The sequence below is a fragment of the Podarcis vaucheri genome (genome assembly GCF_965113315.1).
Source record: "Podarcis vaucheri genome assembly, chromosome: 17".
Lineage (NCBI taxonomy): Eukaryota > Metazoa > Chordata > Lepidosauria > Squamata > Lacertidae > Podarcis > Podarcis vaucheri.
This window is the reverse complement of record NC_138755.1, coordinates 34178353-34189654: the sequence shown is the minus strand read 5'-3', so window position 1 is coordinate 34189654 and position 11302 is coordinate 34178353. Positions and strand designations below refer to the sequence as shown.

Sequence of the window (11302 nt, the reverse complement as noted above, 5' to 3'; positions counted from 1 at the left end):
TCCCTTCCTGGTTAAAACCATATTACTTCTCCGCCCTTGCTCAACCTGTTCCCATAAGTCATTGAGAAAGATCTGTTGGGAAGTATTTTTTGATTAATGATCCCAGGAGACTGAATTAAACTGACACTTGTATCTGCTATCAACAAAATGCCCATAGATTTATGCTGCAAAGGCAGTTTTGCAGCAAATTGCATCCCCTGTGCATCAAAGTGGAGAGTAAGATCTGCCCCTTTCAAGTGTCCTCAACCATCATTTTTTTAGGGGGGAAAGTAATGGTACATGAAGCACCAGTCTCAGTAAATAAGGGCATTGATTTTAAAAATATTTTAATGCTGTAGCCCCCTTTATTAGTTGTGCAGGCTTCATTTACTGAGTGATGCCTAGACTTCCTGGCCTCAAGACATCACCGTTGACACAAGGGTCAGCAAGTCCAGAGTTACAGGCCCGAAGGCTTTACCCATAGTGCCCCTTTCCATGCATAACAGCAAGGTACTACCGCCACAGTTTATGGAGCTCAAACATGGACAGGGTTTTGAATCCTTTGAATGTACAGATGCCCTTGATTTTCTCTTATAAAGTTTCATAAAGGAGCTAGTTCCTTAGGAATGGGAAAACTTTGAACAGGAGTTTAAGAGCTAACGTGAAAAGTGGACAACCACAGCTTCCATTCTTTCTCCCGCTTCGTTCATCCATCCATCCTCAAGGGCTCTTGCCCACACACATACTGCACTTCATTTCAGGAATGGAGAGCAACAGAGCCCTTCCACACTCTGCTTGCTGCCATCTTCCCTCTGAGAGTACAAGACACTGCTTGACCCTAGTCAGGGAGCCTCCCTCCTGGTGGGAGACCCAGCCTGCTCTGCTCGTTCCATTTCTTTCACCATCAGAGAACAAAGAGATCTACAGGCAATTAGGTGCACATGACATAGCTGGGAAGCCCAAGCCCAGAGCTTGACACCTAGAGCCTTGTTTTGCAGTACCGCTATGCTCTGGTTTGGGTCTCTACAAGTGGCAGGAAAATGTGTATTGGCCACAAAGAAGGGAGATGATTCATATAAATGATACAACATGTTTCGAACTTTAAATCCTTATTTATTTTTTTACAAAACTTGTTTTACAACAAACAATCTGAAAAGAAAGGTATGTTCTGTGCAAATAGCACTGTGTCATCCTTGGGTAAATGACCTGTTAGGAGATTTCATTATCTACAGTTTCTTAGATTTTCCCCATCCTTGTTTTCTTATTTACATCTCTCTTTAAGTTTGCCACAAGGGGAGGTGGTTTTTTAGTCTCATATGCTGCACTTCGTTGCAGACGACGTCCTTTGATGTGAACGATGTATGGCAACAGAGGTGGTTTACGTACTGTCAGTGCTGTTCCTTCAGGAGTATAGCATTTGAGATGTACTTTGTCATTCAGATGAGCTGTTACGGCAACCCAGCCTGTGTAGAAGAAATACCAGAACATGCATATAATCTAAACAAAATGAAATCAGAACATTGGATTTGCTGGGTGAACAACTCTTTGAACGATGCAGGACTATGTCAAATTTCATTTTTCAGTATTAAGACAAAATATGTATTTAGATGCTCTTTTTTTTTAGGGCCTGTCCAAAAATCTTTACACTCAGTAAAATCCAAAGAACTTGATAAGAGATTGAGAAATTGGGAACATTCCCCCCCCCCCCCAAGTCTATTACACTACACTAGCTCTCTGGTTATATTCATCATCAGGACAAAACAAGAAGTACCAGGGCACATAGCTACCCTGCCCAACACAAGAAAACATTTGCAGAAGTTACCAGCAGATGAAAGCTTTATATCAGCCACAGCCTCAGTACTGCCAATTCCTTCCAACATCACATCCTGATGGACAAGTGGCGGGAATTCTTTCATTCGTTCTTCACCTCCCATAGGAACCTTATATTACAAGCCAGGGATTAAAAAGTAAAAAAATGAATAACACTTCATTTACATAGTAATGTAATTAGCAAATTATAAGATAAGTGGCAGGTCAAGTCGGGGAAATAAAGCCCAATTGTTGGGGACAAGTTAACCGAGAATAAAGTAGGCTGGCAGCCAAGCAAGCAACAACAATTGTATTTTGGGATTTTATTTTCATTGTTTTTTAAACCACTTTGATTTGTGAGCAAACTGTTACAAACGAAAAAGGAAAGAGAAGGCAGGATTGAACAAGAAGAACAGATCAAATGGAACAAAGGTGTAGAAAGGAAATCAGGGGGGCTTACTTTTAAGTAGACATTTACAGAACTGCTCTGTTAGAAAAAGATAAGGAAACGAAAATGGAGAAAGAAGTGAGATGTGGTTGTAAAACAGTGAGAGAAAAACCGCAAGCTGAATGGCAGAAAAGAGAAACAAGAAGTTGAAGATAAAAAGCCCGTGAAAAGAACACTGCAATGTGCCAGATATAAAATAAGACTGATAATCCAAGCAGGACCTGTCAAGCATTGGAGGAAAGGGTTGCTTTGAGAGTTTTCAGGTTTAGGGGTGCATTCTTCTCATGGACAAGCTTCTGTGGCACACATGCCAATGGTGGGATTACAAGGCCTGAAGGATAGCATTTGGCCCCTAAACCAGAGGTTCCTCACTCTTGATTTAAAGTGGTGTCTTGTCAAAATGGGGACATTGCCTGGACTCTGATCATCAGTGCACTTTAAGTGTTGATCACAACACAGTTTTTTAAAGTGAAAAATCAGAATGCGTGGTCACACATAAGCCTCAATTTCTATGGATATTCTGGAATGAAATGATACGTTCAACTCCATGCAACTGCAGGATTCAGTAGACTTAAAACGACATTGGATGGATTCACTCATTCTATTTAATAATCTTTTTATCCCTGTGGGGTTCCTTCCCTTAGGAATCGTGGACTAATTTTACCGACTACTGTAAACTAAGATGTATGAAATGCACTTTCTCTTGATTGCAATCTAGCTTCTGTTTGAACTCTTCAAGATGTCTGATGGTGCTTATAAGATTCAGGGTGAACAAAAGGAAGAAACTTCACACAGCTTTGGCTGTATTCCAGTTTCTTAGCACTACTTTAGGTATTTCCACCCCAAGTAAGGCCTAGATTGTAAAGTACCTTGTTAGAAATTTATATACATTAACAGCAGTAAAATTAAAATCTAAGATATATCCGGCTGCTGAGATAGCACATCTTGCAATGAGGCTACCCTATAGTGTGGCTTTAACAGGGAATAATCTTTTTGCAGTAGTGCTCACAGAATGCTATTTAATTCTATTATCTTCTTTGCTGAGATTGGATAGAAGCAAAACAATGTGAAGTATTATTTCTTTCTTGCATAAAGTGGAAGACCACCAAGATACGGAGAACTCATCTGAGACAATGCAGTCATGGTGCTGGCTAAGAGCAGAACAAAGCCTGCCTTGTACTAGACCTAAGAGGCACAATAATGAATGGCTGTGGAAGGAGAGAGATCACAAGGCACTAGCCCTCATAGATTCTCCAATGGTAGAGACAGTACTGGCTTACCTTCAGTAATGTTTGACCTGCATGTTTTTGATAGACAGCATCTGCTTTTTCTACTGCAGTGATGTGCACAGGCAACAAATTAGAGGCCACAACAGAAAACCAGCAGGACTGGTCTCCCTAAAGAGTAATAAAGCTGAAAATTAATTGTCTGGAATAAATTCTATTATGTTTAAAAGACCAGTTTCATCAATAAGCTTAAAGCCATCTTTGCTAACAAGAATTCTCCATTTTCTATAGTTGACTGTGATTTAGTGACTGAAGGCTGGACAGACCTGCATTCTTATAAAAATTTCCAGATCCACAGTTACTAACAAGGGACTGGAGAAACAGGATTTTCAGTCTGATAATACTCTTTCTATAGTTATTCCACCCTTGCCTTTTAATTTAATATCAAAAGAAAAACCATAAAGCCCTTAATATGTTTCCAGTTTGGGAAGAGATATCTTAAGATTCAGCAAACAAGAAACACAATGTATTTAATGAACAATTTAGCTTAGCTGTGTTATTTTGGCTTTCTTACAACATGATACTCCAAAACTCTGGAAACATGCACACATACACTTTTTCATACAAAACAACTGCAGCTTGTTTTCCTTTTGCCCAGCGAAGATGCAGGCAACTTATTCTGTTACAGACATACAGAGCTTGAAAATAATTGCTGAAGAACTGAACAACAGACATCACCTTATTGAATATTCATCCTCAAACTTTTCAATAACAGAGTAACAGTAAATCTTGAGGATATAAACAATGGAAAATCAATCCTTTTGTTAGCCCAGAGGTACTGTCAGTAACTGGATCTCTACCCAAAGGAAAACGTTTTTGGTGGTGGTGGTGGGGAGTGAAGAGAAGGATCAGAGAGAATACCAGAGGCAGACACTTGAATGGCCCTGAAGAAGGGAGTGGCTATATGACTTGAGGCATTTAGTAAGTAGCTCCCTATCAACCTCTGGTGGTGATGTCTATGAAGCACACGTTATTTATCACTACTGAGGGAAGAGAAGGAAAAATGCTCATTCAAGTTGCCAGCTCTCAATCTGGAACATACCTCACACAGCCTATTCTACTACACTCTATATAACACACATTACAAATGAGAACTTTAAATCAAATTCAGAAGAGCCTCTGTCTCCTTTACCTGCAAATAATCTATGCGTCCCAAAGCACCTAGAAACAACGTCATCCCAGGCTTAAGCACAAAGGACCTTGGAACAATTGCACAGGTTGGCAAGACAAGCTTGACTTCTTTCTCCTTCAGCAAGTTTAAAACCTAAAACCAAAACAGAGTCCATTATATAGATGAAACACGCTTTCATTTTTCATACTTTGAGATTTATAGGACAGCTTAAAGTTATTTCATATTCAGTTGACAGGAAAAGTGATTATATAAATCATGTTTCTCATGCCATTGATAGCAAGATGGCACTTGTCATCTAAATGCTGTTCAGGTCAGGAATGCATAGCTACTTAAGGCAGAATTAATTAAAAACGTAATACACAATGGCCTTAATCCAAAGAAGCCATGTATATGCATGCTACGGTGATGTAGCTCTCTCTAAATATGCTGGTAGCTCAGTATGTTCAATAAACCTTTAGATTTCATTTATTGCACAGCAGCTTCCAAGAATACCTGGCCAACTGTTTAAACGGGTGGAGTGTCAGAAATAACGGGGGGAATGCTAAAATTCAGGCCAAGTCCCTGAATTTATGTCAAACAGCTCTTTGGATATCTACTTGCTCAATTTATTTCACTAGCTTGAGTAAATTCTGCAAAGGATCACCAGCAACATATTTTGCAGATACCCCAGCTCTCCAGCTAAAAACAGCAACGCAAAGCACAGAATCATAGAACTGCAGAGTTGGAAGGGGTCCCCAGGGGCATGCAGCCCATCTCCCTGCAATGCAGGAATCACATTAGTTGTACATACTAATTATCATCAAAGGACATATCCAGCCAATTCAACTAGATGAGCCCCATAATGTGTATTTCATCATCAGGTCAATTCAGCTGCCCTGTAAGGCTCTCCCTTGCTGGAACAGAGGGCTATTTTTTCACATGGGAGAATATGGGTAGCATAATAGAATTTGTACATTGGTTCATGATGCAACAGCATATCATTGCTGCTCTACTCAACACACATTCCAAATTTAATCATACATGGGCAAAGTTATTGGAAACTGAAACAAAACCCATCCACTATACACATTCAACCAACTCCTGGCCCCCTCTGAATGAAGGCTTCAAAGCTGTATGTGTAATCAACAGCTACTCCCAGCAAACTAGATCAAAGACAACAATTTATTTTATAGAGAGGATCAAACAAAAACCAATCATTCATTACCAGGTCTGACAGAGAGCTGTGGGAAGCTTTTGCTAAATTCTGTGGTATTCTTTTAAAGTTGCCCAGCTTTGAACCAAGCAGATGTGCTTTGTACTAAATAAGCACTTCATTAAGTAGTCTTAATTAATTTTTTTTACTCTATTATTTCAGACTTTCCCTCCACCCAAATTTTCTTGTGCCAGGTTGGTTTCCAAAGTGACTTCTGTTTTAGCATTTCTGAGCTGTGTGCACACAGGCACACACATACACATACACAAAGTCACTAATAAAGGATTACGGTCCAGAGCTGCTTCTACCTTCATCCAGCTCTGGGTTTCTTTCAAACACTTTTTTTTTAACCTTAGAAGAGTGAGTTATAGGATTAATTTTACAATGCAGGTGACTTGACTCCCCACTTATGAGGGGATAGTCTAAGTGAAGTCACATAAAGTGGGAGCGCCTTCTAAACACCCTTTAACCACCCTCTCTGCCACTCTCTCTTCAATCCATAACAAAAATACTCTATCCAAAAATATCCACAACTAGCCTGGAAGCTCTGGGGCTGTCTGGAGGCTATGCGGGAAAACAGCTGTTCCTGCTGCGCTACCCCATACACCAGCTATTAGGCAGGAGGGCAGAGCAGCCTCAACAAAGCCCCACTACACCTCAGATCTCTTTGGGGTTTTCTCTACCCTCACTGACATCCTCTTTGGACTCTGGGGAGGGTGTCCTTGCAAGTCACCAGGATTCTCCAGTTTTCTCCCACAATTTCCTAGTATGATTCTATTTATTTATTTCCTGGCACCGCACACAAGTAGAATGCGCATTAGTGGGGGGATGCCTGTAATCAAGGGAGGTCTCTCAGCCACTTAAAACTGGACATGAAATTCACTCAATGTTTTTTCTTTAAAAAAGACTGCATCCAAAGCATAAGGAAAGTTGCACTTTTCAGAAAACCCTTCTGCGCTTGAACAAGACCTCACACAATACAGTAATGAAGTTCTACAGCAATTCTGCTTCAGCTAACACAACAGGTTGTGCATGCTCCTGCTCAAGATTTTATACAACAGTGTCACTTTTTCACATAATATTCTAGTGGAAGACACTTTTCGATCCAAGCCAATGCCTTTCCTCTTCTCAGTCCTACGTAACAAACTTCTTAAAAGTAGAAGCGTTAACTTACACAACCATCTTTAACAATCCCTGGAGTGTCATAAAACCAGCGAGCATCTTTCACTTCATTGTATGTGAGTTCAACTTTCTTAGTAGCAGTTACAGGTGGAACAGAAGGTTCTTCCTCCATACCAAAAGATAATGCTTCAGCATCAAACTCAATTTCACAATTTTTCTTCAGCTTTTTTGGCATTTGAAATGTTCTCCCAATTCTTCCTACATCAAAAGAAAAAACCCAAATTATATTGTTTTTCTTCAGTTAGTAGTTTTTGTCCCTTACAAACTTCTCATGATTCAGCTTTCTGGAGGCAGCAGCATCTTAACTGAGCTTCAGCATATGGAGCTAAGGCCACTATTTCAGATTAAATTCTGGAATGATATGCTGATATGAACTATGTATTTGACCACTGTACATAACCCCTTCTCTGCATCAACTCTGCATTTACAATTTTTCAAAAGGTCATGGGATCATATAATTTGTATTCTGATTTTCTAGCACATGCTTAATTATATTTATATGATTGTTTCATTTATTCAATTCTGTAATTTTCTGGGAATACAATCAAAGCATTTATAACAAAAGAAAACATTTGTGGGCCACTCCGAGTATGACTGATGTTGGCTATCACCTTTAGAGTTAAGATCTCACTCTGAAAATACTTATTACAGTGTACAATCACCTTTTAGTCTGTCCTCTGGTGATTAAACTAAAGAACTGAACCAGTCTTCTTACTGTATCCTCTTTTAAATTGTAAATATTCTCTCTCTCACTTGACTAATCTGTCCTCTATTATGTTCAATGGGACCCAGGTAAGCATGTATAGAATTACAATCTTAGTCCTAGATATTATATAAATTAAAACAAGTACAGTTGGGGTGATAGGCAACATGAGTCATACTTAGGACTCGTGTACACTCACTCTTGTCCCATTGCTTTCCTCTGGGGAAAACTGCTCTTTAGCACTCACATCAGCTGCATAGTTCTCAGAAAATACTCACCTATTAAGTACCCTTGCTTTTTGAGGATCGCAAGCTGCTTTTGCTCATCATCACTGAGGTCGTCTTCCATTTTCTCTGCATCTGCCTTTAGTCTAGCTTCCCTCTGGAATATTCTGTAAGGTGTAGGATTAATAATTGGAAATTTCAGGAGATTCAAGGTCGTTCCTAGAAAAACAACAACAGAGGATTAAGATTTTAGGTAAGTATAAGCAATGCTAATATGGCCCCCAAACTATTATGGGACGTAATATAGTATTAAGAAATGGAGAAAACTGATGGCAAAAACTTGTTCTGCTATTTCTTACATTTTGACAACCCATCTTTGGTCTTAGAATGAATGGCGGTATACAAGTTTAATAAATAATACTAGTAAATAACAGAACTGGCGTAATGGCTAAAAGGTCAAATCATGAGGCAAGAGGTTCCCAGTTCAAACCTCATCTCAATTCATGCCCTTATGAAGTGGTCTGGCTTTAGGCATATTATTGTTATCTCAGACTCATTCCCCAATACGTGTATGACATTGGCTTGCTACTATTTTATTTTTTTAAAAAAATCTATACTGTTTCTCACATTAAGTCTTGTGGCAGTGTACCTCAATATTAAAATCAAAACATTAAAATACCGGAAGAAAATACAACTGAAAAACTAGGGAAGAATTTAGATACTGGGATCAAGCATCAGCAAAGGCCTCAAAGCACAAATGTTTACCAAAGATGCCTAAGCATCATAAAATGGCATGCTCATACAGTCTTGCTAATTCAATGCTTGGCTTAAAAGTGTCGGGCAAATACAGATCGCAAGTGCTATATAAAAATATTCAATGTTATTTAATTTGTTCATGTCAGATCCTCATAGCCCATGCACTCCAGTGCTTCAGTCTCCTCCTGTCCACATGATAGTTGGCTTATGTGTGACTGGTTTCAGAAGAGTAGCTGTGTTCCTCATTCTTGCTATGAGTCTTACGGCAACTTTTTAAAAACTCATAAAAAGTCTAGTGTGACATGATTTTTTGTTACTATAAGAGTTTAGTACAGCTCATCAACAACCACTGATTTGCTGGTGTTAAACCACAGAGCCTAGGACTTGCCAATCGAAAGGTCAGTGGTTCAAATCCCCGCGACGGGGTGAGCTCCCATTGCTCGGTCCCTGCTCCTGCCAACCTAGCAGTTCGAAAGCACGTCAAAGTGCAAGTAGATAAATAGGTGCTGCTCCGGTGGGAAGGTAAACGATGTTTCCGTGCGCTGCTCTGGTTCGCCAGAAGCGGCTTAGTTATGCTGGCCACATGACCTGGAAGCTGTACACTGGCTCCCTCGGCCAATAAAGTGAGATGAGCGCCGCAACCCCAGAGTCGGTCACGACTGGACCTAATGGTCGGGGGTCCCTTTACCTTTACTAAGGTATCACATGGCTGTGTGACAAGTGTAACAGACATGGACAACTCCCAGCCATATGTGTGTTCGGAACAAGAAAGAGGTACTGGCTCTTTTATCATCTCCAGTATTTCTGGAAGAGCATCACAGCATTACATTACTCAACCATAAATGATGTTCCTATGTGGGCTTCCTCAGGTTGGCCTAAATAAGTAAAAGCGCTTCCTCTGACCTGACCTGGCCAAGGCGAGATTGTTGCCCTATTGATCACATCAGATGCTCTCGACTTGCAGTAATCCGAGTGCAGGAGGGCATTGAAGAGGGTAGACTTCCCAGTATTGGTGCCTCCCACCAGGTACACATCCCCGTTGAACTTCCAGGAGCGCTGCAACTTGGAGATCAGCTCTTCCACCCCATAGCCGGTCTTGGCACTGATGAGGTGCACATCGACCACACACTGCTGTTTCTGCGCCGTCATCGTCGGGCTGGGCTTCGCCAGGTCCAGGAGGCCAGCGCAGATCTCCAGCAGGCGCTCTCGGAGACGGTTCAGGTACTGGGGCGAGTCGCCGGGCAACAAGTCCACCTTGTTGCCCAATACGAAGAGGTGCGCCTGGCTGCCCACCAGCTCGGGCAAGTCGGTCGGGATGGAGTCGGGCAGGTCCAGCACATCCACCATGCAGAGCACCAGAGGTGGGCGGCCGTGGCGAGGAGGGCTGCGCAGGGCGGCGCTCACCACGCGGCGGTACTCCTCCCGTGGCATCTGCACCTGCAGCGCTTGCTGGTGATGCACCAGCATCCAGCAGCGCTGGCACACAGCTCCCTCCAGCGCCTGCTGCCGGCGGGTCGCCCCTTGCCCATCCTTCCCTTCCCTCTCCTCCTCCTCCTCCTCTCGCAGCAGCAGGGCCCGGTATTTCTCGCTGGGAAGGTACCCGGGCACCGCAGGGTCCCGGCAGTGCAGCTCCGCGCCGCAGCCCGAGCAGCTCACTCCGCTGGACGGCACGGAAGGGTCCGGGTGGCCCCTGGGCCGGTGGGCCTCCCGGGGCGGCTTCGGACGGCGCCGGCTTGCGTCGCCGCCGCTCCCGGGCTGCTCCGGCTCCGGCCTCCCCTCAGGCTCCCGCCAGTTCCCCGCCTTCGGCAGCCGCGGCTCTTCCTCAGGGACGTACTCGAGGAAGACGAACTGCTCTTCCTCCACCTCCTCAGGCGGAGCAACCGCCGCCGCTCCACAGCGCCTGAGGGGCTCCTCCGAGCTCCGGTAGGCGGGGAAGCCGCGGGTCCCGGCGCGCCGGCGCAGCGCTCCTCCGCCGCCGCCCCATGGAGGCCGCCGCCAAAGCTGAGGGAAAGCCAGCAGCGCGGCTCGCCTCAAGCCGTTCATCGCCCCTTCTGTGGAGGCCGGGGGAAGGCAAGCGGCGCGTGAGGGAAAAGGAAGCGAGCGCGCCGGCCAGAGCGGCTCCCGGCTCGCGGTCCTCCAGGCGCCGCGCCCCCTGTCGGGGGAGAGTGGGCGTTTCAAATTGAGCGCGCGCCGTCGGAGGGGGGGGCGGGGTACCGCCCTCTTCCATATACAGTAAAATGGTGGTTTTTTTACCGCCCTTCATTCGAAGTTCTCACGGCAGCTCACAGCCTATGCATTTATAAAACAAAATGTTAAATAAAAAGGACAGTTTATCTGAGATTCCTGCATTGCGGGGGGTGGGGGTTGGACTAGATGATCCTTGGGTTCCCTTCCAACTCTACAATTCTATGACTTGTAATTTACGTATCTGAAAGGCCGATGGGGCCCTCTGCGCAGGCGCAAAACCTCTTCAGAGATTCCCCATCCTCTTAACTATATTGGGGAGGGGCGGAAGAGAGGGTGGGAGGGGCCAGGAAGATTGCGCGCGCAGTGCAGCGCGAGCGGAAGTGACGTTTTGGAGGCCGAAAGGA

General features: G+C 43.6%; 1 protein-coding gene across 1 annotated transcript; it reads right to left on the bottom strand.

Moving 5' to 3' along the window:
* Window positions 1-1071: 1071 nt before the first annotated feature.
* Window positions 1072-10822, bottom strand: NOA1 (nitric oxide associated 1). Its single transcript, XM_082204838.1, has 7 exons — window positions 9620-10822; window positions 8010-8174; window positions 7021-7226; window positions 4655-4786; window positions 3517-3633; window positions 1802-1919; window positions 1072-1442 (listed from the first exon to the last, which is right to left on the bottom strand). The coding sequence occupies exons 1-7, from the start codon at window positions 10752-10754 to the stop codon at window positions 1216-1218; spliced, it is 2100 nt and encodes a 699-aa protein (XP_082060964.1). The 5' UTR covers window positions 10755-10822; the 3' UTR covers window positions 1072-1215.
* Window positions 10823-11302: the final 480 nt, after the last annotated feature.